Source organism: Microtus oregoni, unplaced genomic scaffold (assembly GCF_018167655.1).
Source record: "Microtus oregoni isolate MIOR12 unplaced genomic scaffold, Mior012 000062F_ref0000492, whole genome shotgun sequence".
In the NCBI taxonomy this organism is placed as follows: domain Eukaryota; kingdom Metazoa; phylum Chordata; class Mammalia; order Rodentia; family Cricetidae; genus Microtus; species Microtus oregoni.
The window spans coordinates 9,340,556-9,367,221 of record NW_024543872.1 but is presented as its reverse complement, the minus strand read 5'-3'; the positions used below and the strand labels follow the sequence as shown (position 1 = coordinate 9,367,221).

General features: G+C 53.4%; 2 protein-coding genes across 3 annotated transcripts in view; one reads left to right on the top strand and one right to left on the bottom strand.

Annotated features, from left to right (window-relative positions):
* Positions 1-516: 516 nt before the first annotated feature.
* LOC121439547 (GRB2-associated and regulator of MAPK protein 2) lies at positions 517-15,169 on the top strand. Of its 2 annotated transcripts, XM_041640050.1 has the most exons (6): positions 517-729; positions 3,682-3,822; positions 9,507-9,637; positions 10,195-11,256; positions 11,997-12,166; positions 12,755-15,169. In XM_041640050.1, exons 1-6 carry the CDS (start codon positions 618-620, stop codon positions 13,773-13,775), a joined length of 2,637 nt encoding a protein of 878 aa, XP_041495984.1. In that variant the 5' UTR covers positions 517-617; the 3' UTR covers positions 13,776-15,169. The 2 variants fall into 2 exon arrangements, with proteins under 2 accessions (XP_041495984.1, XP_041495985.1); XM_041640051.1 differs by lacking the exons at positions 517-729; positions 3,682-3,822 and adding an exon at positions 8,188-8,286.
* A 1,087-nt stretch (positions 15,170-16,256) lies between these two features.
* LOC121439637 (trifunctional enzyme subunit alpha, mitochondrial) overlaps positions 16,257-26,666 on the bottom strand; it is a 40,212-nt gene continuing 29,802 nt past the window's right edge. Inside the window, exons 12-20 of the mRNA XM_041640178.1 lie at positions 26,015-26,149; positions 24,948-25,119; positions 20,791-20,877; positions 19,655-19,795; positions 19,226-19,294; positions 18,318-18,513; positions 17,650-17,764; positions 16,842-16,987; positions 16,257-16,759 (exon numbers count right to left, since the gene is read on the bottom strand). Coding sequence (XP_041496112.1) covers positions 16,614-16,759; positions 16,842-16,987; positions 17,650-17,764; positions 18,318-18,513; positions 19,226-19,294; positions 19,655-19,795; positions 20,791-20,877; positions 24,948-25,119; positions 26,015-26,149 — 1,207 coding nt within the window. The 3' untranslated portion in view covers positions 16,257-16,613. The remainder of the gene's footprint in view (positions 16,760-16,841; positions 16,988-17,649; positions 17,765-18,317; positions 18,514-19,225; positions 19,295-19,654; positions 19,796-20,790; positions 20,878-24,947; positions 25,120-26,014; positions 26,150-26,666) is intronic.

Genomic DNA, 26,666 nt, shown 5'->3' with positions numbered 1-26,666 from the left:
GCCCGATGAAGGTTGATGAGGAAAGCAGAAAAGAAAGAGTAGATGAAAAAAAACCAAGTTCTGCTACTGACCCCAATCGCTCAGGTGCCTGAATCTGTTTCCCCATCTATAAAGTGAATGGGGGCGCGCGGGGAACGGGGGCGGATTCGGAGACAACTTAGATCCCAAGTGCCACCTGCCCTCTCTGCTCCTCCCCAGTCTAAGCATCCTCGCCGCCGGGCAGCCAGCCGCCAGTTTGGAGTAGCCGATTGGGTACCGCAGCAGGGATGGATCCGGACTCCACAAAGTCCTGGCACAAGGGGACACCTAGGGTACCGTGCCAGAGCCCCACTCGACCCTGTTCTCTCCCCACTCACCCTCCACCCCAAGAGCCCGGTCGCCGACCATCACCTGGGCATTCCCGGGCGCGGGCCTGGAGGGCGGGGCGCGGGGCGGGGATGGAGGCGGGGGCCGGGGCCGTGGGAGGAGGCCGGCCACGTGACTCCCGCAGCACGGCCGGGCTGCCAGGCGGGGAGCGCTGCTAAGGCCCGGGTGGTGGCGGCGGGCGCGGAGCCCTGAGCGGCGCGGGACTGGCCGTCGGGGCCCCGTGACGGCGGCTCCCGGAGAGCTCCCATGCCATGGAGAAGCTGGCGGCCGGGCTGGCCGGGCTTCGCTGGAGCATGGGTGCTTTCCCGCTCGACCTCATCGTCAGCCGCTGCCGCCTGCCCACGCTCGCCTGCCTCGGGCCAGGTACGGGGTGCCCAGAGAGGGGATGCTGTTGAAGGGGGGGGGGGGGGTGGACGGACCGTCGGGACCTCTCACGGATGGAGCTGGCGGGATTACGAGATGCACTTGGTCCCGGTCCCTGCCCTCCCTGTCCCCAGCAATGGGAGCCTTGCCTGTCTTCTGGGGCAGCTCCCAGGACAACCGGAGCCCCCGAGCCCGGGGAGCGCTTTCTGGCCCCATATGGGCACAGGATTAGAAACTGGAGGCAGGGCTGGGAGAAAGTTTTCTGTTCCCTCTGGAACCAGTAGCGCTGCTGAGTCTCTGGGCTTATCCGTTGGTGCACCCCGCTTTCTTGGAGCTTGTCGGCCCCTGCCCCGGCCGCACCCCCTTGATCCCTTTGTCTCCAGCCTTTACCTTCATCCTCCTGCATCCCTTGGACCTCTATGTGTCTTTTCCCTACTATCACCGGCTAGTCCCTTTTGGGGGACTTGAACCGACCTTTGGCATCCTAAGGTCCTCTGGTGAAGGATAGGCTACCCTCAGGAGAGGCCTGAGTGAGCGGGCCTCCTTAGGCGCCCCCCCCCCCCCAGCACAGGACCCTCACTCCCGCCCTCTCTCGTCCTATTTCTCCAGCAGTCTCCCGGTATTCCGATGATGGAACTGGGACCTTATTTGGGAGAGCCTGAAGGCTGCACAGAACGAGAGAACTGTAGAGTTGGGGGAAAGGGGAGCTGTTTGCCTGGGGGAGGGGCGGGAGCCGGGGCTGGCAGCCAGGCCGGGGGGTTTTGTGTGTGAGAAGAATAGGGGTTTGGCCCGCGTTGGCACACTCGCTTCCCTGAATGCTAATGGGACTCCTGTGCTGTCTTCTTGAACTGGCAGTCCTTCCTCTGTCCGGCAACAGCAAGAACTGGGCACAGTGGGTACCAGGCAGGCTGAAGCAGGCTCTGTGGGACATTGGTGTTCGGGTCCATTAGGCAGGAATACCTGGTAGGGCAACTCTTGCTGGACCTTGCTCACCACTCAGCATGTGATCCCAAGACTGCAGCTGGGCCGCGTCTGCTTGTGAATAGGAAATTCGGTCCTAGGTTCTTCCTGCTCACTTCCCACGCATCTCTTTGGCACCTCTTTCTTTGAGTTCTTTTCTGAGCCCTTCTGTATAGGCTAGGCCTCCTCTGCTGTCCGCCACACCTGTGCGTCCCATTATAACCAACAGTTTCCTCTCTTCCACTGGGCTCCTGGCTTTTGGGAGAGGACCGGACAAAGATCGTGGACATTGATTCACTGAATGAATGAATCAATGGTGTGTGATGGCCTAGCTGTCTATGACAGCGTTGTTATGACTGAAGTCACCATTAGAGTATGAATGTATATTTGGAATGGTGTGTCCTGGAAGGTCCCCTCGTGGGCATACATTCAGGAAGTGCCCCTCTGTGCGATATTGAGATTGAGTTTTGCTGTTTGGGTGACAAGCGTTTGAACTGTTGGTGATGGTGGCCCCTGGCTCTTGGTATGTAAACCAGTGTGGCTTCTGCCTGTGTCCCTATGGAAGAGTGGGTGGGGCCTAGAAAGAGCTGGAAGTGTTGGAGAGAGCAGACCTTCATCTTGTCCAGGAGCTAGAGAGCTGAGGAGGAAGGCAGACAAACCTTCCCTGGCATGCTCTGGAGTACACATTCTCACACACAGAGCGGAAGATCCTCCCTTGAAGGCCCTGGATACCGCACCCATTCATACACACCATACAGACATGCTTTATGAAACCCCCTCTGTCAGAGCAAACCATTTCCTATTTGTTTGGCTGGTAGAAAATTTGGTGTGTGTGTGTGAGGGGGCTGGGAAGGAGACATCCCCACCCCCACTGTGTCCACCAGCTGCATCCAGGATACGCCCCGTCAGTCTCCTGGAAGCTGGGCTGCTAGTCCTGCTTCCCCTGGAAACGGTTGCTGGGGATGGAGCCTCTTGGGCTCAGACCCCTCCCGACTCCAGCACCTCTGCCCCAGTGCCCGTTTCCTCAGCCTAGGTTCCCTCCTCCTCCCCAATTCTGCTTCCTAAATCCCCTGTACATCCTATCCCGACTTTAAGAAATTGCTTTCCAAGATGAGATCTGGGTGTTCAGGATTAACTCCCCCGTTCTTTGAGGTCCCATGCCTATGAGACTCTGTGGCAGTGGGTGGAGAGAGTGTCTCTCTGAAAGATCCAGGAGTGGGCTCGTGTGAGCTTTGCCATTCTGAGCCGACAGTGACTTTCTGAGCTCTCATAGCCAGGACCCACAGGGGGACAGATCCCTTCTCTGTCTTTTCCATGTCTAGCCTGGGCACTGACTAGGCAGGATCCTGCAAAGTCTCTCATACCCCACCCCAGCCTGATGTCTGCCGCCCCCATGTCCCTACATGCCCTCAGCTCCCTGCCTCAAACTTGCTTCCTCCAGCCTCCTGAGACCTGAACACGCCTGGAGGGCAGAAGCTGGCTGGCTCAGCCTCCTCCACTGGGAGTCCCTAGCCCCTGCTTGGGCTGGGACAGCAGACACTCCAGCGGAATGATGAATGAGAGGCTGTGAATGCGATAGCCGTGGAGGCCCCGTAGGGAGCCAGAGCTTTGAGGTTCAGGCCGGACTCACAGCCCAGAGGCCACAGCTGACAGCCCCTTACTGCCCCCTCCCCGCCGGACTCACAGCCCAGAGGCCACAGCTGACAGCCCCTTACTGCCCCCTTCCCGCCGGACTCACAGCCCAGAGGCCACAGCTGACAGCCCCTTATTGCTCCCTTTCCGCCGGACTCACAGCCCAGAGGCCACAGCTGACAGCCCCTTACTGCCCCCTCCCCGCCCCCCAGTGTTGCTGACCAGTGCAAGGATCACGGGGTGCAGTCCCCGGGCAGGGATTTGCTGATGAAGTGTGTATGTGCGGGGGGTCACCAATCTTTTCTTTTTTTTCCTAATCTTCCCTCTTCTCTTCTTTCCATCTCTTCCTTTCTCTCCCAGGGGAGTACGCTGAGGGCGTCAGTGAGCGTGACATCCTGCTGATCCACTCCTGCCGCCAGTGGACGACAGTGACAGCCCACACCCTGGAGGAGGGCCACTACGTCATTGGGCCCAAGATTGACATTCCCCTGCAGTACCCAGGTGTGCCCAGCTAGGGCCAGATGGCTCAGGAGATGGGAGAGACTGGGACCAAGGGTGGGGGGGGGGTAATGTGTAATAGCCGCCGTTGATGGGCGCCCTTCCTCGGACCTTCTGGATGAGCTAGAACCTGCTAGTGGGGTGGCCACTAGGGGGGTTGTACTTCGAGCTAGGGCTGAGGAGTGTCCCTGCTGTTTCTGAAGAGATGGATCTCGGGTTTACAGACTTTGGAGTCTTGTTTTATATCTTGGAGACAGGTTTTTACCATATGGTTCAGGCTGACTTTGAACTCATGTCAAGCCTCTTGCCTCAGCCTCCTGAGTACTGATTATAAGCTTGACCCACTGTGCTAGGTCACATTTTATTTTTAAATATTTTTTGAAGTAATGGTTAAAGATATACACACCTCTTCTCTTTTTTCCTTTAAAGACAGGGTCTCACTCTGTAGGTCAGACTGACCCCGAAATCACAGAGCTCTGCCTGCCTCTGCCTCTCAAGTGCTGGGGACTAGAGGTGTGCACCACTGCAGCTGTCGAAATGTACCCACATCTCTAAGGCACACAAATCAAACTTTATCCCTAAGTGGAGAGCTTCAAGACTATACCCTAAGCTGCCTTTAATATTTTCTTTTTTAATAAAATATTTTTTATGGTTTATTTAACTTTATTTTATGTGCATTGGTGTGAAGGTGTCAGATCCCCTGCAACTGGATCTTCAGACAGTTGTGAGCTGCCATGTGGGTGCTGGGAATTGAACCTGGATCCTCTGGAAGTACTCTTAACCACCGAGTCATTTCTCCAGCCCCACTTTAATGTTTTCAAGTGCAAACAAAGGGAATGTCTGCTAGAGCCCTCTCAGTACTGAGTGCTGGGGCCAACTTGTGGCTGCCTCTCAGCTGGGCTACTCTTTCCCCCAGTTTTGTGTTAAACATATGGTCTTCCTGGATTGGATCTTTCAACAATGCAAAAGTGGTATATTTCTAAAGGATTTGCTAACTACCTGTTTTTATGTGTGTTATATTTATTTTTTATTTGTTTGTAGTACAGGGGTCAAAACTAAGGCCTCATGCATGCTAGGCATGCTTGCTAGTGCTCTACCACTGAGGTGCAACCCCAGCCCTTGTCTATCTTTTTGTTTTAATTTTTGTTAGATTTTTACCCATTCATTGTGTGTGTGCACGCGCACACGCATCTGTGTGACAACACATGTGGAAATCAGAGAATAACTTGCAGATTCTTGTCTTCTACCATGTGGAGCGAGGAATCAAACACGTTTCTTCAGGCTTGGCTGCAAGCACCTTTACCATGGAGCCATCTCCGCTATCTTTTTGTTTGTTTTGTTTTTCAAGACAGGGTTTCTCTGGGTAGCCCTAACCGTGCTGTCCTAGAAATTGCTCTGTAGACCAGGCTGGTCTCAAACTAACAAAGATCCACCTGCCTCTGCCTCCTGAGTGCTTGGGATTAAAGGCGTGCGCCACCACCGCCCGGCTCAGCTATCTTTTTATTTTGAGGCATGGTCTTGATAAATTGCCCTGTAATCCAGGCAGGTCTTGAACTTGTGCTCCTCCTGCCTCAGTCTCTTGAGTTACAGTCCTGCACCATGCCACCAGGTCTGGCCCTTTGTGTTTGGTTAAAGGTTTTCTTTGAAGAGAGGATCTACTGCCAAAAGAAAGGGTAGCACTTCTGATTCTGCCAGTAATGAAACCAAGGACCCCAGCAGGGAACTGACCTGCCGTGGGTCACAGAGCTACAGAGCTACTCGGAGGAGTCAAGGCCAGAACCCAGGTACCCTAACCACTGGGCTGTTGCATCTTACCAGCACCACAGAGCTGTTGTCCCCAAGGTACCAGCGCAGTGCCATTCCAGAAATGTCTCCATGCAAGCCCAGGGCAGCTACGTCCAGTGCATTCCTGATCCTGGGTTGTGTGTGCTAGCCGCCACCATTTTGTTCTCACCACATCGCTCCTTTGAACAGATGGATGTTCTTTTTTTTTTTTTTCGAGACAGGGTTTCTCTGTGGTTTTGGAGCCTGTCCTGGAACTAGCTCTTGTAGACCAGGCTGGTCTCGAACTCACAGAGATCCGCCTGCCTCTGCCTCCCAAGTGCTGGGATTAAAGGCGTGCGCCACCACCGCCCAGCCCTTTGAACAGATGGAGAGTGAGGTTCCAGTTCTGTGCTGTTCTGCACAGCTCCTGTGCCCCGCCCCCCACAAGGACTTACCACTGCTCTTTCTGGCCTGGTCCCCTCTTGAGTCAGCGGGACAAGGCTTAAACCTTGCCCCAGGTTTGATCTCCTCACCACACACTTGCAGGGCTGGCTTCTACTTGCAACAGCCCAAGGAGGAAGCTGCCTCAATGGTCCGACTGACTTGGGAGGGGGAGAGGTGTCTGTCTTGACTGTAGGCTTTTGGTGCCTGCTCAAGCTAGAAATTCCCCAAGCTGAGAATCTGGCATTGATTGGCTCGTGTTGAGATCCCTACCTTCTTGGGCTAAAAATAAAGCCAGCAGTTTGGGAAAGCCTTCACAGACATTGGAACCATTTCGGTTGTATCTTTACAGAGCTCCCAGCAAACCGTGAATGGAGGGAGGGAGGGAAGCCCTCATCCGTTCGCCCATCCATTTTGATGCCTCCTTAGTGAGCATGAGAGGTGGGGACAGGACAGTGGGGTGACAGCTGGCCTGCAGGGCCTCTTCCGCTGGGCGCCTCACTCATGGGAGCGAAACGAGGGGGCTGGGCCTCCAAAGAGGCTCAGAGTGCAGGCTCTACGCTGAGCCCTCTCAATGAATTAATAATGGCACTGTCCAGGCCGGCTGTGGCCAGGCGCAGCCAGCGGGGGAGGGGTGGGGCTGGGGGTGCTGACACTGTGGCTGCCCTCCGTCTCCAGGGTGCCGGGAGTCAGGGTCACTTGGTGTCTAGAGACATCCGGGTGCTGTCCAAGGGTCCAGACACCTTCCTCAAAGCTATTTCCTGAGCCTTGGCCTTGGACTCTGCCGAGCCCTAGTCAGGTGAGCCCCGCCGCCTCTCAACTCCAACGTGAGCCACATAATATGCATCCATCTTACATACAAGAAACCAAAGTCCAGATAGTAAATGATTTCACATGGCGATTGGTGGCACAGCCGAGACGCAACCACATCCAACTCTGAAGCCTGATCGATCGGTCGTCCCACCTACCAGCCGCGGTACCGAACCTAGGCAGGAGCAGCGGAGTCACTGCCGGTGTTCGTTGTTCTTTACCAAGTGCGCGAAAGCTCGCAGTGTGGGTCAGGTTTTGGGAGCAGCGGGAGGGTGCTTTTGACTGGAAAGGGTGATCAGTATAGTGCAGATGTGTTTAGAGACTGCAGAGTGTGACAGTCCCCAGATCCTGCAGACTCTGCTTGCCACTGACACCGTTGTGGGAGGCAGGAGAGGAAGCTGTAGGACCGAGAAGGTTTCTAGAGGCCAAAGCATGACTCCCGGGAGGCCTCCCTTCCTTCCTCCCCACAGAACTGACCCGGCTGCGAGGCTGGGGGGGGGGGTGGCGGCGGTGCTGGATACCATGGTTACATCGATCTTCCTGCCACATCCTCACATAATCCAACCCAGACTGGGCTCCAAATCTCGCCACAGGGGGCAGCAGGCATTTCTCCATGCCTGGCTGCTTGTGGTTGAAGTATGGAGGTTCATGGAGGGGTGTGGAGAGGGAGGAGACTGTGGCCAGTTAGCCGGCCAGCCTCGGGGCTCCTGCTCCTTGACGCTGGCCCCTCCTCATTTTATCCCCCACCCCCCAAGCCTTGGGCTGTAGCATCTCCTCCCTCTAGTGTCTGGGAGGTGGAGGCTGGACCACGACCATCACTCCTGCTTGCTCCAGGGCACCACCCATCCTCCCTTCTCTTTCTTACTCCTTGGTGCTGGATGTTGGTGATTCAGGCCCTGCCCTTGGCCAGAGGCTCTTCAGGCACCAGGGTCGCTTAGTCTCCCTCCACCTCTGGTTGGACTTTGGGAGGGGTGGGAGCCGTCTTCACTGTGTGTGGGCATTTTTCTGGGTCATAGGTCCCCAAAGGGTTAAGGCCCTCTTTTCCTCTTCCCTAACACACCTGCCCCACACAGCTGTACTGGTGCTTCAGGCTGTTGCTCTACGTGGTGTCCCCACACATACGAGTAGCACTGCACTGTGGAGCACGACCTGAGGCTCCTTAGTTGGTCTTGCAGGATCTGCCTCCACCATCTTCCTCTTTAAAAAAAAAAAAAATTATTTATTATGTATACAATGTTCTGTCTGTGTGTATGCCTGCAGGCCAGAAGAGGGCACAAGACCTCATTACAGATGGTTGTGAGCCACCGTGTGGTTGCTGGGAATTGAACTCAGGACCTTTGGAAGAACAGGCAATGCTCTTAACCGCTGAACCATCTCTCCAGCCCCATGATCTTCCTCTTGGTTGCCAATGTGGAACAGTTGGCCATCCCCACAGCGACCAGTGGACGATGTGTATGGTCCTCAGTCCTTTCCTTCTTCACTTCCCTCCTTGTGTTACCAAGGCCTGAGGAGTCTGCCTCCTGCATAACCCCTGGGTTCTCTCATTGTGTGCTGTTCCCTGGTTCTTCTCTAGGGTTTGTTACTGAATTGCTTGCTCGAGTCTTGCCAGAGTTCTTTTTTGTTTGTTTGTTTGTTTGTTTTGTTTTGTTTTGTTTTGAGACAGGGTTTCTCTGTAGCTTTAGAGCCTGTCCTGCAACTAACTCTTGTAGACCAGGCTGGCCTCGAACTCACAGAGATCCACCTACCTCTGCGTCCCAAGTGCTGGGATTAAAGGCGTGTGCCACCACTGCCCGGCTCAGAGTTCATCTTGGATTGCTGTATTTCCTAGCTCAAACTCCTCCAAGGGCCCCCATTCATTTTCTTCCCTAGTTTTATTTTGTGTGTGCATGCACACTTGTGCAGAGGCCCAAGATTGACATCAGGTATCTTCTTTGGTTGCTCTACACTTTATATATTGAGGCAGCATCTCTTCCTCAACCTGCATTTCCTCTTTTGTGCTGGTCTGGCTTGCCAGCTTGGTCTGAGGGCTTCCTCTCTCCATCTCCTTCGAGCTGGGATTACAGACCTTCGGCCATGCCCACCTAACTTCCCATGTGGGTGCTGGGGATCTGAACTCTGATCCTTGAGTTTGCACAGCGGGCCCCTGACCTGCTGGGCCAGGTCACCCACCCCTTTCATTTGAAAGGCACAGCTTGTTGATCCCCAAAGGTCTCTTTTCTCACAGACGTGCCTCAGGACTTGTCTCCTCTGTCATCCCTGGGTACTCACCATGTCACCTATGGTGCCTGCGTTTCTTCAGACTGTTTACAGAGCTGTCCATTCTGGAGGGGCTGTGGTAGTGTGCCAGGGATGTGAGTGAACTTGGGAAACTGTCCTTCTGTCCTTTCTCCATCATCCTCTCTGTGAGTCCCTCACCTAGTCTGGGCTCTTCATCTGGTGTGAAGCCAGAGTTGTTCTCAGCCAGTCTTTAAGCTCACATGGGTAAGCATGACGACGGGTGTGGCTGATGAGGCAAGATGGACACTTGATATGGGGTGTCAGTATACCTGCCTTCTGCCCACCTGAATTCCCAGAGGGACTGTGAGTTTAGGACGGCAATTAGTCAGGGACCTGGGTGGTCCTAGGATGCAGACCTGGCCTTCCCCAGCAGCCTGTGTCCCTCCCCTGTGCAGGCAAGTTCAAACTCCTGGAGCAGGCTCGGGATGTCCGGGAGCCGGTGAGATACTTCAGCAGCGTGGAGGAGGTGGCCAGTGTTTTTCCTGACCGAATCTTTGTGATGGAGGCCATTACCTTCAGCGTCAAGGTCAGTCCTGGCACAGGGTAGGATCTTCCCAAGCTCCCCGTCCCCCAGGTTGAGGGAGGGAGGGAGGGACGGGGGAGGAGGGAGAGAGGGAGAGCGTCTTCCGTGCACCCTTTTCTATGTCAGAAAAGTGGTCTGCTTGATTCAGTGGGCTGAAGGGTTTCCCAGGAAAGGTGGTGAAACAGGAATGGTGTGTGGAGGGGTCACGACCCGATGAGAACATTCAGGGTGGTCTTCTTGTCTATCAGTTCCTTTCTCTTTACAGTAGTCTTGGGTGGGTGAGGCATTGTTATCATCCCATATCGTCAGATGGCTTAATAAAATCTGCCATGATTGAGCACTTTCAAAGTACACATTTATACTGAGAGGTAACTAAGGACCTAAGGAGAACGTTAAAGTCGCACAGCTTCTCTCCAGTCCGAGTCCAGTGCTCTTGCTCTTATGCCAGCGACAGCTGAAGAGGAAAGGACTGGAGACTCCGCGGAGCTTGGAGCTCAGCGATGTGTGACTTTCCTTTGGGACCCTGGTTCGGACCTCACCTTGTCTCTGGGATTCCCCAGGTGGTGTCTGGCGAGTTCAGCGAGGACAGCGAGGTGTACAACTTCACACTGCACGCGGGCGACGAGCTAACTCTCATGGGCCAGGCAGAGATTCTGTGCGCCAAGACCACCAAGGAGCGCTCGCGCTTCACCACGCTCCTGCGCAAGCTGGGCCGCGCTGGGGCCCTGGCCGGAATGGGTGGCCCCGGGAGTGTGGGGGCCTCTGGGGGTGGCGGCGGGGCCGCGAGGCCCGTCAAAGGCAAGATGCCCTGTCTCATCTGCATGAACCACCGCACCAACGAAAGCCTGAGCCTGCCCTTCCAGTGCCAGGGCCGCTTCAGCACGCGCAGCCCGTTGGAGCTGCAGATGCAGGAGGGCGAGCACACGGTGCGCGCCATTATCGAGCGCGTGAGGCTGCCAGTGAACGTGCTGGTCCCCAGCCGGCCGCCACGCAACCCCTACGACTTACACCCCGTGCGGGAGGGCCACTGCTACAAGCTGGTCAGCATCATCTCCAAGACGGTGGTGCTGGGCCTGGCGCTGCGCCGCGAGGGTCCGGCGCCGCTGCACTTCCTGCTGCTCACCGACACGCCGCGCTTCGCTCTGCCGCAGGGCCTGCTGGCCGGGGACCCGCGCGTCGAGCGCCTGGTGCGCGACAGTGCCTCCTACTGTCGCGAGCGCTTCGATCCGGACGAGTACTCCACCGCCGTGCGCGAGGCGCCCGCAGAGCTCGCCGAAGACTGCGCCAGCCCGCGCCGGGCGCGCCTCTGCCTGCCCGCGCCGCGCGCCCCTGGAGTCGTCCGCGCGCCCGGACCACCGGGTCGCCTAGGGCCAGCCCTGCCCGCGCTCGGCGACGGCGACCAGGAGTACGTGAGCCCGGATTGGGCGGGTGCGACGGAACCCGCGGCCTCGTGCGCTGAGATCCCTTACGAAGAGCTGTGGGTGCACCAGCCCCTCGAGAACCTCGTCGATGCCCGTGTCCGGCCGCTGCCAGGGCCTGACCTCATCTCCTTTGGGACTGTGGGGTCCCCACGTCATGAGTCCGAGGCACCACCGCCTCCTGTCCCCCCCAAATCCGAGGCGGTGAGTCAGCTCTGCTGTCCTCGAGGGAACTTGGGCTGGTTTTAGAGGGCCACAAAGGTGATGATGATACCCGGGCACCTGGGATGTGATAGGATGGCCATAGCCAAAAGGGGAAAGGGAGTGGGGGGCAAGACCACAGCACACACGCATGCATGCAAGGCATGGAGAATTGAGAGTGAACTTGCAACAGGGTTACCCACAAAGCCCTTCGTGAAGGTCAAGTTCCGAGGCGCAGTAAGTATAGGAAATGGCGAGGGATTTCCAGCAACCCCTCGACTTCTTGGGAGTTAGAATCACATTATAGGCTCTGAAATGTTCTGCACCGAGGAAGATTTTTAACAGGTCCCCATTGATTTGTCTTCAGAATATTTCCCTCATCAGTCACACCTGTTAACACACTCTTTGGGGAACTTAATTTGGAAGGATGGGATCTAGATGGCAGATCCTGTCCCTCCCTTTTGTCGCTCTTGTCATATACCCCCCCCCCCCCATATCTCTACCTGCCCCTCCCCAATCTGCTAACAGTCACAGTGAATTTAAGGTGGAATAGGGGACTGTTGTGGACTGAGTGTGAGGGACAAAATGGGCTGGAGATGGGTCAGGTGGGTGGATAACTGGGTTATCTAGCCAGGGCAGTCTCCCTGCTGGGTGGGGTAAGATGTCAGGGCCAACCAGGCTCACCTGCTTGGGAAGTGAGATAAGGAGGGCCAGCTGCCTAGTGACACAGTCACCTTCTGCAGGTAAAGGAAGAGTGTCGCCTGCTTCATGCCCCTCCTGTACCTCCTCGGGGCGGCAGCAGCTGCAGCAGGCTCACAGGCAGCCCCCCAGTGCCGCCTCGCTTTCCCAAGCTGCAGCCTGTCCACTCACCCAGCTCCAGCCTCTCCTATTATTCCTCAGGCCTGCAGGATGGGTGAGTCACTGCCTTGGTCCCTGGCTTTGCTCAGATGTTTGGAGTGTTGGTGGGATTCTGCTGCAGGAAAAGCATCGTTTTGCCTTCCTTCCTTCCTTCCTTCTTTCTTTCTTTAGATTTATTGATTTTATTCTATGTGTATGTTTTGTCTGCATATATGTATGGAGATCAGAAGAGGAATTCAGATCCCCTGGAATTGGAGTTATGGATGGTTAGAGCCACCATGTGGGTGCTGGGAATTGAACCCTGGTCCTATGGAAGAGCAGCCAGTGCTCTTAATTGCTGAGCCATTCTCCATCCCAAACCAGGGTCTTTAGCAAGAGCAAGTCCTCGTAACCACTGAGCCTATCTTCAGTCTTGAGGTCACTATTTTCCAATTTGTACTTTCTCAGTTTAATTTCTCTTGTATGTTCTGATATGACTTGGGGACTTTGGGGGATTCAGGCTTTGGGATTAGCAGGCTGGCTAGCTTTGGTGAGAGTAGAAGGCTCCTGCCGAGGGCTATGGGGTCCTGTGACTGTCACCACCATCACACTCCCCCCCCCCCCCGCCCTATGTGTACACCCGTGTGTCTCTCTCTGCTTATAGGGTAGGATCCCGCAGTGGCAGCGGTTCCCCATCACCGGATGCCTACTCCCTCTATTGTTACCCTTGCACCTGGGGAGATTGCAAAGCCAGCGAATCCTCTAGCCGTCCACCCCCAGGACCCATGCCTTCTACCACCACTCAGCCCAGCCAGGCCTCAAGAGCCCTAGCTGAGCCTCCAAGTGGTCGGACCACCTCCCTCTTAGGGGCTGACACCCCAGTGGTTAAGAACTACCATGGCTGTCCACCTCTGTTCAAGCCCTCCCACGCCCAGAAGCGCTTTGCTCCATTTGGTGCGCTCAACCCCTTTTCTGGGCCTGCCCACCCTTCAGGTGCTCCAGTGGCCTCCTCCTCTGGGTCCACATCCACCTCGGGTGCCCTGGCTACCTCCAGCCCCACACATTCCCCGGGCCCAGGCCCTCAGGGCCAAGGTTACTCAGCTGCCCTGTCCTCCTCTCTGCCCTCCTCTGAGTGGCAGGAGCCAGCACTGGAACCCTTGGACCCATTTGAGCTGGGGCAGGCTAGTCCTCCAGAGCTGGAGCTGCCGCGCTGTCCGGAGCCCAGAGCTGTGGGGACACCTGGGTCTGGACCTTGCCTTTCACCACTTGGTCCTCCTAAGGCCTTTGAGTCTGAGGGTTTGGTGCTGAGGCAGGTCCCCGCCTCATTGTCACCAGCTGCCTTGCAGGGGCCCGAGACAGGAGGGACCCTACTCTTTCTCACCCAAGGGGGCTTGGAAGGGCCTCCTGGCAGTCCCCGGGAGGGAGCCACAGGCACTGGAGTGCGGGATGCACCCCCCTGGCAGCCACCAGCGGACTTGTCTGCACTCTCCCTGGAAGAGGTTTCACGCAGCCTGCGCTTCATTGGGCTCTCCGAGGACGTGGTGAGCTTCTTTGCCCGAGAACGCATCGATGGAAGCATCTTTGTGCAGCTCAGTGAAGACATCTTGGCTGATGACTTCCATCTCACCAAGCTGCAGGTCAAGAAGATCATGCAGTTCATTAAGGGCTGGCGGCCCAAGATCTGAACTGTTGGGCCAGCGGCTGCGCAGCCTGGATGCCAGGAGCGGAGAGGCCCTGGGGTCTCCCAGGGGTCTCCCAGGGGCAGGGCCTCCCGCAGGAAGATCTGGGCCGAGACTGGGGCTGCTCTGTGGGTTCTGAGTGTTCCTGTGAAGAATACTTGGGGAGGGGGCGCTACTCTGCACCTGCCCCGGTGGGGCTTTTGCTGCCATTCCCACAGCAGGGTAAAGGTGGCGTGTGTGGCAACAGGTGGCAGAACGCCTTCCTGTGCCCCGCTGTAGCCTTTCCGACACCACACACTGCTCGGCCCTTTATGTTCAGGTTAGAGAGCAAGGGAAGATGGCTCAGAACTCAAGTACAGTTTCCCCAAAGTGCCCTCTCCTTCACGCTCTGCGGGCTTTGGCCTGTGGCTGCTCCAGAGTTAGGGGTGTGACTCCCGTCTCTGAAGTGCCCTCTTTCTGTCTGCTCCCATGATTAGGCACTTGACCCTTAGCACTGATGAACCTGCTACAGGCCTATGCCCAGCACTAGAGTCCCTGCTTTGGTCTTTGCTTTGACGTCATCACAGCTATTCGCTGGTTTTCCATGGGGCAGTCTGAGGACAGTTCCTGGGGGAAGTGGCTGGATGCAGGCCAGCCGCTCTTCAGTTCTAGAAACAGTGATCATACTCCCCACTGTTAGCATTTCACTCTGATGGACACTTGGGGGCCCCCTGGTGTGTCACTGGTACAGGACAGTGTGACTAGGAAAGGGAGGCCGGTGGCTCGGGAAAGCTACCAGCTCAGAGATCTCTGGGCCCTGCAGTCCCAAGCATGGTGATCCGTATGACACCTAGAGGCCTGGCTAGTGCAGACCCCCCCATTCCTCTCCAGCTCCTCTAACAAGAACCACACCCCTTGTGCCCTCTGGTGGGGGTGGGCAGAGGTGGCAGTTTTCTCGTCTGCCTTTCCTGACCTATTTATTTCTTGAGTTTCTTTACAAACAGTTAAGCCCTGCCCTCACCCGTGCCAGTCCGAGGGGAACACTGATGCGGCGCTGGGTGTCTTCTCACAATTGATGACTCCTGAAGGGGTAGAGGAATAAAGGCTAGACCACAGACAGTGGAAAGTGTGGGGCCCTGGGTATTGGTTGATACTGTTTAGGTGGAGGGCTGTGAAGACTAAGGTCTCTGAGCAGGGGAGGGCTTTGCAATGGTATGTAGCCTGCTCTTAAACCTGAGACACACAGGCAGCAGTCCTCACCCCAGTCTGTAAAACCACACCCTTCCACAATATCTTGACCCACTAGTAATTTTCTTAAAAAATTTATGTGTATTGGTGTATTGCCTGCATGTATGTCTGTGTGAGGTGTGTGAGGGTGTCAGATCTTGGAGTTACAGACTAGTGTGAGCTGCCATGTAGGTACTGGGAATTGAACCCTGGTCCTCTGGTTCTTAATTGCTGAGCCATCTCTCCGCCACCCCCTCCCCCCTACACCTGTTTTTCAAGACAGGGTTCCTCTGTGTAGCCTTGGCTGTCTTGGAACTCACTTTGTAGACCAGGCTGGCCTTGAGATCTGCCTGCCTCTGCCTCTGGGATTAAAGGTGTGTGCCATCTTGAGTCTTAAGTAATTTTTATCAGAATTTACACCTTCTTGCTGAGGGAAGACCCAGAAATCAGAGCTCAGTGCCACCAAAGGTCCTGGTGTAACTGCAGCACGGCCAGCTCCGAGACACCTGGTCTTGGCCTTTGTGCGGAGAACCAGTTCTGTACCTTCTGGCCATCTGCACATCTACTGAGATGACTCAGCTCTGGAGTAGGGCTTCCCAGCAGTGGATGGCAGCTGTTCGGCCGAGCCCAAGATGAGCTCCCTCACAAGTGGGAAAGAGGCTGGAGTCAGCACTATCTGGGTTTAGAAGGCAAAGTGTGATGGGACCCGAATTAGGATTCTGTACTGACTCAGTGGAACCGTTAAGAGCCCAGCACTGCTTATACAACTAGGCCCTGTTCCCAGTTGAGTGTGAGAACTTTACCACCAAGTGGGGGTGGGATGAACTGAGGCCACAGAAATGAGGTGGGGCTGGATCTGCAGGCATCCATCTTTGCAAGATTCCAAAGCACCAGGCAAACATTATCTTCTGTATAACTCTCCCACAAACATCCTGAGAAGCCAGGGATGAGCATGCCAAGGAAAAAACTGCATACAATGCACAGTGAGGAAATGAATTTGGGGGAAGAAGTATCTTTTGCATCCTGGTACACCATGCCCCTACTGTTCCCAGTGCTTTCACTGACCAGGGCTACAACTGGGCCATAGACAGCCCAGCCAAGGCACTTAGGCAGTCAAGCTTCAAGACATGGGCACAGAAAGTCCGTTTTCTGGCATCACAATCCCCCTCTCAAGCAGCTGCCTCAACATCTCCCAACACATTCCTGCTCCACAGCACAGGGCTTATTACTGAAGGGGGTGCTTAAACAGACGGGCGGACAAGACAACAGAGCAGGCAGGCAAAGGCCAACAGTCTGGATTTTATTGTCACCCTGTGTTTGGCTGGGTGCAGAAATGCCCTCCCCACTGGCTTCCTGGGGGGCACAGGCAGCAGATGTTCTGGGTTGCTTATAGCTGCTGCTCTGGGCCTCAGGCAGGCTGGCGAAAGGAGCACAGTGGGGCTCACCCTCCAACATGAAGTACAAAGGCTTAATTCACAGTCAGACTTCACCAGGAGGAAGAGCTGGTCAGGGCTGAAGGCACTGAGGGAGGAGCAGACCCAAGGCCTGGTCTTTCTCCTGAAAATCTAGCCAGCACGACACAATGCGCACTGCCAGGTCTGGGTTAGTGCATGGACGGGGCAGGATGGGAGGGCCTGCTCACTGGTAGAACTTCTTGCTGGGGGTGTTTGCATGGTCGAGGAGCAGCTGGCATGGGGTAAACTGTATTCCGTAGGCAGACTCATACTTCCGGAGCCGGTCCACTACCTTCTGCGCACTGTACAGATCCACAAAGCGGAAGGGCCCTGAGCAGAGACAGGACATTAGCGAAAGGGACATAACAAGCACAAAGATAAAGGAAGTCAGGCTCCCAGCCTTCACACTGACCTCCGAGACAAGGGGGAAAGCCAAGCCCAAACACTGCTCCGATGTCTCCCTCCGCAGGTGTGGCCAGGATCCCTTCCTGTAGGCACAGGACTGCCTCATTCACGAACCTCAATATCACACGGTATTGGATGTCTTCGTCAGAGGAGCTGAGGAAAAGAAGGAGCAGAAGGAACATTTAGCTAGGGAAAGAATGGGAGGAGCTGGAGTGTAGATGTGGGGTGTGGGGGAGTCTTAAGGAGTCCAGCGGCCAGGATGGACCACGCCATCCTGAAAGATGACGCAGCCTTTCTCTTGGAAAAAGGGGTGAGACTTTCTCTAACTGATGTGAAAATGAGCACCCAAAATGACCCGACACAGAAGAAGTTTCATTCACCATTACCTGACAGATGAGCAATAGCAGTGTGTTCCCAGGGTGTGTGTGTGTGGGGAGGGGGGGCTACACAACCCATCTTCCATCTTCACAGGCTTGTAGCCAGGTGGTGGTGACGCACTTTAGTCACAGCACTCGGGAGGCAGAGGCAGGCGGACCTCTGTGAGTTCGAGACCAGCATGGACTAGAGACAGAGTTCCAGGACAGCCAGTGCTACACAGAGAAACCCTATCTCAAAAAACCAACACAAACACAGGCAAGGCTTGCCCTAGGCCTGGCCAGTTCTCACCTGGACACCTAAGCTGCAGGCGAATACAGGGAGTTTAGCTGTAGCGTTTTGCCAGCTTTGGGTCATAAAGAGAACAGAAAAGGGGCCCCGGAGCTGTGAGCTACCAGAGAAACATTGTTTCTGTGCTACAATCACTCCAGTCGACTTACACCTCGGGCTTGGCAGCCAGTCTCAGGCTCGCCAGGATGCCATCCATTTCCGAGTTCAGGCTCTTATTCTTTGACCCCTCCTGATAGATGTAGAAGCCCTTCCCAGACTTGCGACCTGAGAGAAGAAAGAGACTGCTCATTGTTGTCCTTCCCGCCAGTTGAGAACTCATGTCCGCTGGGTGCTGGGAGCTTCTAGCACTCTGCTGCACCCCTCAGCGCCTGCATCCAGCCAACTGAGCCATTTAGTCCTGGTGGCTGGCAGAGAAGAGAAGTGCCTGGTGCATGGACATCTGAATCTGAACAAGCGAGTCCACCCTCCACCCCTGGACTTTAGTGTCCAAACAGGAGGTGATTTACTGCAGCCTTAATGCTATGTTCTGAATGGGAAGGCTGAGCTCCCTACACATGGCCAGGGCACAAGGTCAAGCCTGGATACAGAACTTGCTCCGATAGTGTCAGATCTTGGCAGGAGGAATATGCTGATCTATCTGGCATACATAGCAGAGTTCTGTAAGCCTCACTCTGTCTTTCCCCCTGATCTACACACCCAGCCTAAGGCATTTCCTATGCCCAGGGCTCTGTGTTTAGGAAACTTTCCTCCCCGCTCTCTGCTCACACAGCCGCTCAGAACTCAGTAACTGTGTTACTCGTGTCTCGTGGCTACTCACCCAAGAAGCCCTTGGAGACCATCTGCTTCAGCAGTTCTACGTTGCCACCTCCGAACCGCTCCCCAAAGGCTTTGCCCAGGTCTTCTGCTACATGCTGGGCTACGTCCACACCTACTTCGTCTGCCAGGGTAGCAGCACCCACAGGAAAGCCAAAGCCTGTGGTCAAGGTGTCCAGCTTTTTAGGGTCAACTCCTTCCTAAACAGGAAGTAAAGCAGGGGCCTCAGAGCACAGCTACCTCATCCCCCCATTGGAGGGCTGCCTGTAATAACCCATGGACACAGCCTCGTACGAAACCCACTTCTTTTCTTAGACATCACCTGGCCAGGTCCAGAACCAGTGCTTCACCCCGAAGGCACAAGAGGAAACCCTGACACTTTCCCACAATCTTTAAGACAGCTGAGACGACCAGGTTACTCGGTTCTTGCTCGTGATTCTGAATCTCGGGACTGAAGAGATGCCATAGCTGCCAGGACTCCAGGACTGAGAATGCTGGCATTCCAAGGCTAGGGACGTGCCCAGTGAAGAGGATCCTCCTTGCCATGAAATGATCTGGATGGCTATGGAAGGGTGTGTGCGTGTGTGTGTGTGCATCTGTGGATACAGTGGTAGTCAGGCCAAGCAGGCTCCGGTCTGAAGGTCCTCACCCCAGGGATAGACACAGTGTGTCTGAGCATTCTGGGCAGCCTTTGGCTCCTGCAGTGGTCAGGGAGCTAAGAGAGTGGTGTTAACATTCTGCCTATTGGGCAGTCTCAGCCCCAAGATTTCCTGTTTCAGTGTGGGGAGGAGGGCACAAAAGGGCCTCCAGGGAAAAGCAGTGGTGTATTCTGGGCAAGCCTATCCCTTATCTGAACATTTTCAGCTTGGAGAACAGGGTGAAAGATCTGATGAGGTCTCAAACAATACCCACCTGAAGGATTCGCATGACTTCAGACATCATGGGAGCAAGACACCTGGTGGTGTAGAAGCCAGGTCCATCCTGCCAAGGGAGAGGAAGAGAGCTCACAGATGGTCCTGCTCTGCTTCAACTACCCCCGTCCACACCCAGTCTCCCTTTCCCAGTTTCAGCTGACTTACTCTCCCCAGAATGCTCAGTGTTAAGCTGGAGAGGAAGCCGTCCTGAACAGTCTGGGTTGCATGTAACCTTTGGGGTCTGGAATCACTGGTGAGGACCTGTCAGAGCCTAGATCCACTGTACCTACCCCACTTCGGCAGAACAGTCAATACTCCTGTCCATTTCAGAGGCAGCCCAGCGGTCAGGGTTCTAGAGGCTGCACTTCCCCCAGAACAGCCATCACAGTTACGGGGGCCCAGGAAATCTGCTGCTTCCGGGCCTCACCTTCACCACAATGATGACTTTGCCCTGCTTGAGACCCACTGCCACGGCAGAGGCTGTGGTGTCCTTGGAGGTTTTGTCCGTTGTGATGATTTCCAGAAGCTGCATCTTGTCCACGGGAGAGAAGTAGTGCATGCCAATCACCTGGTGAGGGAGCACACCAACAGATTACCATTGCGGACGGGAGAACCCAACTGTGCCTAGCTTGCTAGGGAGACACTGGAGAAAAAGGTTTGTGGCCAGGAATACTGCTGTCTAGTCCAGAGGCTTGGGTCTGTGGTCTCATAACCAGCTGCTCTCTTTCCCTGAGCCTTCTGCCACCCGCAGCCCGCCTCTATCATGCCCATCACATCACCCTGACCCTGCTATGTGCTGGGAAAGCTGACTGTTGTTCACTCATCCACACTGCGTGAGGAGGAAGACACAGGCTTGTGTGGTTTGGAGACAAACCTAGTATTAGCAATGCTGGCTGTTTAGAGATTTTTAAAAATATTTATTTATTTTTTGTTTTTTATATTTATTTATTATGTATACAATGTTATATTTATTACATATTATATTTATTTTATTATGTATACAATATTATATTTATTTATTATGTATACAATATTCTGAATGCCTGCAGGCCAGAAGAGGGCACCAGACCTCATGTGAGCCACCATGTGGTTGCCGGGAATTGAACTCAGGACTTTTGGAAGAGCAGGCAATGCTCTTAACCACTGAGCCATCTCTCCAGCCCATGTTTTGTTTTGTTTTGTATTTCTTGTCTCTCTGGCTGATCAGTTGAAGCCACTATTGTCTTCCCAAGAAGGGAGGAATTTCGCCTTTCCCAGCCTAAGCAGTTACACACTGCACCATAGCTAAACTGCATACTGCTTTTTGGTTTAGGGCCTATCCTCTAACACCTAATTCTAAGTTAAAGGAAGTCGAATAGTTTAAACTTGAAAAACTGCTACCATGGGGGACGCACACCAGCCACCAAGTGTACTCAGCTGTAGTAATCCATCGATTCCTACACCTGTGGATCATGTCGTTCAGTCTTTGGGAACTGCCCCCATCCATCCCACAGTCTATACTGGTTCTTTCCTGGCTTGTATTCTGAAGCAGTCAGACATCTGAGGGCTTTCTGTCCACATTACCTTCTCAGGTCTTTTGCTGACAGAAGCAATCTGATTGATTGGCAGAGCAGATGTGTTGCTGGCAAAGATACAGTGCTCTGGAGTCACCTGCAAGAGGGAAATGCGTTAGCATCTGCTAGGCAGGCCTAGGATGGTAGTCCACAGAACAGCTGAGACACCTGGGCCCGGTCTACTTCCTCATCTGTACTGGCTTACAACACAGACAGAACTCATCCAAACACCATGAGTCACCTAGAAGCTCTTCTTAACCGAGCTGTCCTCTAGTGATGGCCTATCCTGCCCTAGAGACTACATCTCAGCACTTGGTAAACACGATGCCTTGAATTAAGTTTCACTAAGGCGGGGCATGGGTGCCAACCCCTCTGGTTATCTGGATGTGCTTGAGTCTGGAAGGGTACAATATTCCCTAGCCCTGCTCACCTTTAATAAGCCAGAAAGTGTAGGGCACTTCACTCTAATAGTGTCAGTGAAGAGCAGTGTCCATTGTAACTATTCCTGCAGCACACAAACACCATCGACTGTTGGCTGCATTAGGCTGTCTCAGCATTGTCCCTAACACTATGTTCAGCATTATGTCTACCATCTCAACGTATTCAAGTTTTCTGACACTTGGATGCAAAATATGAAAGGCATCTCTGTTAAATTTGCACAAATCTGAAGAAAAAAAAGGCCTAGCAGTGGAGGTTACACCTTTAATCCAGCACTCGGGAAGAAGAAGCAGGCAGATCTCTGTGAGTTTGAGGCCAGCCTGGTCTACAAAGCGAGTTCCAGGACAGCCAGACCTACATGGAGAAACCCTTACTCGGGGAAAATCTTTTTTTCCACAAATCTGGCATAGACAGAATGCAAACACTAGACTGAAGGTTGAAGATACATTTAACACACCCAAAAGCTGAGTACAAAATGTTAATTATGACAGAGATAAAGGTGAATCATTAAAGTAAATCAGAACAAAACTAAAAAACCTCCAAGAATTGTACAGGCATTAGATGAACAAAACAAGGCTTGTGATGAAGATCCTGCATCTTTGTTGTTTTTTGTTTGTTTGTAGCCTGGGCTGGCCTCAAACTCACAGGGATCTGCCTGCCTCTGCCTCCCAAATGCCAGGATTAAGGGTGTGTGACACCATCATCAGGTTGAGACTATGATTTTAACTAAGTAGAGTGGAATTTGAGTTGGCAGTGTGGTGTGCCCGTGACAGTAAACACAGTCACTTAGCTGTTAGCATGGTATCAAGGCTGAGGGAAAAGTCCTCTTGGGGCTAGAGATGTCCCAGTAGGTAGGGTGCTCGCCTAGCATGCATGAAGGCTGGACTGGGTCCCCAGCACCACATAAATTGGGCACAGTGTTGTAGACCCATAATCCTAGCACTTGGGAAGCAGAGGTGGGGGAATCTGAAATCAAGGCCATCCTTGGTTACACGGTGAGTTCAGGGCCAGCCTGGGGTCGGTCGGTCTGTCTGTCTGTCTGTCTATCTACCTATCTTCTACTCTAGGAAGACCAAATCATTTTCTCCAGAGATGGCTGGCAACAACCTCGTTGCTCCCTGGTCATGCATGGCTTTCTTCCCAAGCAGAGGGAGTCTATTTCCCATGCTCTGAATGAGGGCTGGCTGTGATTGATTCTTAACAACAGAAGCATGGCTACTGGTCTCAGGTCTCACTGCAGTTCTGCAGAAACCACTTTGGCTCTTGGAGAACCTTATTGTAGAGAAGTTCTAACCATGGGGCAGGCACTGGGCACCCAACCAGGTTTTCAAGTGACTGCACTCCCACCAGCAGACTGCACTCCCACCAGCCGACTGCACTCCCACCAGCCGACTGACTGCACTCCCACCAGCCGACTGACTGCACTCCCACCAGCCGACTGCACTCCCACCAGCCGACTGCACTCCCACCAGCCAACTGACTGCACTCCCACCAGCCGACTGCACTCCCACCAGCCAACTGACTGCACTCCCACCAGCCAACTGACTGCACTCCCACCAGCCGACTGACTGCACTCCCACCAGCCGACCGACTGCACTCCCACCAGCCGACTGACTGCACTCCCACCAGCCGACTGCACTCCCACCAGCCGACTGACTGTACTCCCACCAGCCGACTGACTGTACTCCCACCAGCCGACTGACTGCACTCCCACCAGCTGACTGACTGCACTCCCACCAGCTGACTGACTGCACTCCCACCAGCCGACTGACTGCACTTCCAGCCCTGAAATGGTGTTTAGGGCACTGTCTCTACAGAACCTGGTCACACTGCAGAAGTATGAAAATGAGTTGTTCTAGAGATGTTCTTTGACAATATGTACAGTAATGATGGAGACAGTAGGACAGGGAAGCATCTAGAAACTGTCTAGAGAACAATGTCAGGAACCAGCTTAGTTCTATGGCGGGTAAGAGACAACTACTTGAACCACCAGTAGACTCAGCTTTGAAATTTTCTTAAAACCAGGTGTGAGGATGGGCTGAGCTAGAGGTCTTCCACCCCAAGTTTTGGACTTTCTTTTTTTAAGATTTATTTATGCATGTATGAGTACTATCTGCACGTACACCTGCACACCAGAAGAGGGGCACTGGATCCCATTACGAATGACTGCTTCACCACAGTTCACAGCCATGGCCACCAGCATTGCCAACTCAGTACTGTTCACTTCCTAGGCTAGTCTCGCTGTGGTCTTTCTTATGCTTGGATTATAGCCATTTCTCCTTTCCTAGACTTTTCTTTCTACCACCCACAACAAATACATACCTTGTTCACATCCTATATTTTTTTTTTTTTTTGTTTTTTGAGACAGGGTTTCTCTGTAGTTTTTGGTTCCTGTCCTGGAACTAGCTTTTGTAGACCAGGCTGGTCTCGAACTCACAGAGATCCGCTTGCCTCTGCCTCCCCAGTGCTGGGATTAAAGGCGTGCGCCATCACCAGGCATGTCATCCCATCTTGAGAATAGGCTATTAGACACCCCCCACCTTGCTGCCTGTGGCAGATGAGAGAGCTAGCCTCATCTTAAGAGTGGGAGAGTTGTCCCTGCCCTTCACTAGCTGTAGCACTCAGAAGAGGGTCCTTGCACCTCACCTGGGTAGCACAGTAGAGCTGGGCCCGATGGTGTCGGTGTGGGAGAGGTAAGGTTAAGAGCAGAAGACTGACCCCACCCCTTGCTCACTGCTGCAAGGTGTGTACTAGCAGGGCAGTGCTGGAGAGCGCACCCCAGTGGTGAAGTCGGGACAGCTAGTGGGCTGACCAATGCTGCAACTTCCCAGGCCCAGAACCAGGGTTATATGTTGGCTCACCCCAACATCCACCCTATCTCTGATCTGCTGGAGCACATGAAGGGGCCGGTCCTGCAGATACAAAGCTGCACGACCTCCGTGACACAGGGCCACAACAGGATATCTAAGAATCCAGCCTCAACAGTGTAGCAGAAACCAGAGGCCTCGAACCGGACCAATGCCTTTTTGCAATGAACGCTTACAAGTAAAGATATTTAGATAAAAGGGTTTTCTGTGTGACTCACTGTGTTCACTACAGCTTCCATGACAAGACTGCTTTTTCCTCCCCGCCCCTTTCTTTTTCTCCTAAATTTTATTTTATTCTTTTTTTTTTTTTTGTGTGTGTGGGGGAGGTCGCAAGGGCAGAGGGCAGATACAAAGGGATGGGGAATTAATGGGATCAAGATGCATGAAGTGAAAGACACAAAGAATAATTTAAAAGTTAAAAAAAAAAAAAGATTGAGCTAATTAGGACACTCAGGGGCAGGACCAAAGGAGAACCACCACAGAAGAGCATCCAAAACTGTCTGGAGAAAACGTCCTTAGTCCCCATTGGAACCTTCCTCTCTCCTACCTGAGTAAGGTTAACAAGCCCTGTGCTTAGAACAGGGTACTTCATTTTCTTCCCTCAGGATTTAGACCTGAGCTTCCTCATGTACACTGTGTGTGTGCACTCACATAAAAACTTACATTTGGGGCCGGCAAGACCTCAGTGGGTAAAGGCAAAGCACCTGCCTTAATTTGACCCCTGGGTCCCACATGGTGGAGGAGAGAAACATTTCCCACAAGCTACCCCAACTCCACACATGGGCTATGGCACATGTCCCCTCCCAATACAGCCCTGCCTCAAGTGTCCTCTGGGAGACAAGGGTGAGGAGCTCTTACTTACGCCTTCTACTTCCTTCAACACTTTGTGCTTAACAGCGAGGTCCTCAAAAACAGCCTCGATCACCATGTCGGCCTTCTCAAAACCCTTGTAATCGAGCTGCCCAATCAAGTTGCTGAAGATGAAATCCCTTTCAAATGATGTTAGGGCTTTCTTCTTCACTTTGTCATTCAATCTAAAAAGAACACATTCTTAGAGTGGAAGAATAGGAGACTGGAGGCCACACAGTTGCTATGTGTGTTCAGGAACTCTGAGATTACATCATTATTCCCATTTTGAGGAGGTTGAGTTGCTCAGAGATACTGGGGTTAAATGGTTATTAAGGAGGGAGGTTATTACCATTTGAAGTCAAGTTGGACCCCAGGCACACAGTCTTTCTACCATAAAGTATCTCTATACAGCCAATGTTCAAGCTACACAATCCTCTTAGGAAACACAAATGCCCTCACTCAGCAAAAAGTCCCAAGCAGGATGGTCTAGTGCAGCCAGCTCATCCATCATGCTTGTGTAGAACACTGGGCTGAAGCAACCTCAGTTTGGCTGAGCTGACACCACTTCCTCTGGGCAAGACTGGTGGCATGTACACAAGAAGGGACTGCACAGGGAGAAGGACAGCCACCCTCTGTTACTTTAAAACTCTTGTTTAACCATTATTTGGATTTTCTGTAGATGGGTGTATTGCCTGCAGACAGCAGGCCTCTGTCAGCACTCACAGGCTCATAGGCAAGGGCTCAGCACATATTCACTCACACCTCCCCTCAGCCCTCTCAGAAGAGCATGCAGGCTCTGGTATTCACTCCACTGGCAACTACATGCAAACCTCAGCCAAGTCAGACACCCAAGAATTACTAGTTTCACACCGAAGGATAAGTAAATGACATTTAAAATATCTACAACACTGAAAGGCCTATCATATCTATAAGAAAAAGAGTTGCAAGAATAATTAGTATTTCTAAACAACAAAGGAAACTTTGGTAAAACGATAGAGCATGGGGCTCATGTTCAGGAAAAAGGAATCTGTGATGAAAAACAAAAGAGTAAGCCGACCGCCCTGCTTCCTGCAGACTTACCCTTTGAACACCTGCTGCTGTCCCCGGCCCAGCCCCATCATTGTGGTGTCTTTAAGCAGAGTTTTGAGACCCTTGTCCACAGAGACCTGGGCGATTCCAGCTCCCATCAGCCCTGCACCGAGGATGGCGAGATGCCTGGAAGGAGATGATCAAATGATTCCGGTGAGCATCTCAGGCGTTTTAGTAGTTGGGGAACACCAGCCATTCTGTCCCCTAACAAACCAGCCACACCGGGCACAAGTCTAACAGCTTTTGATGATTTCTATCTACAGAAAATTTCTGATTTTTTGGTTTTGTTTTTTTAGACAGGGTTTCTCTGTAGCTTTGGAGCTTCTCCTGGAACTAGCTCTGTAGACCAGGCTAGCCTCAAACTCACAAAGATCCTCCCGCCTCTGCCTCCCAAGTGCTGGGATTAAAGGCGTGCGCCACCACCATCTGCTTAATTTTTTATTTTTAAAGACAAACGTAAAACTCACTGAGTGTAAAGAACTGGTCTTTCTGTAAAGGTAGAACTCCACCACCTTTCAGCTGTGCTCGAAGCTCACAGAAAACCAGGTCTAATCTTGCAGAGATCTGTCTGCAGACTAATCTGTCAGTGTCTTCTTAGTGACGTTAACTTTTTTGTCATTCTCCCTTCTCCCAAAATCTATGG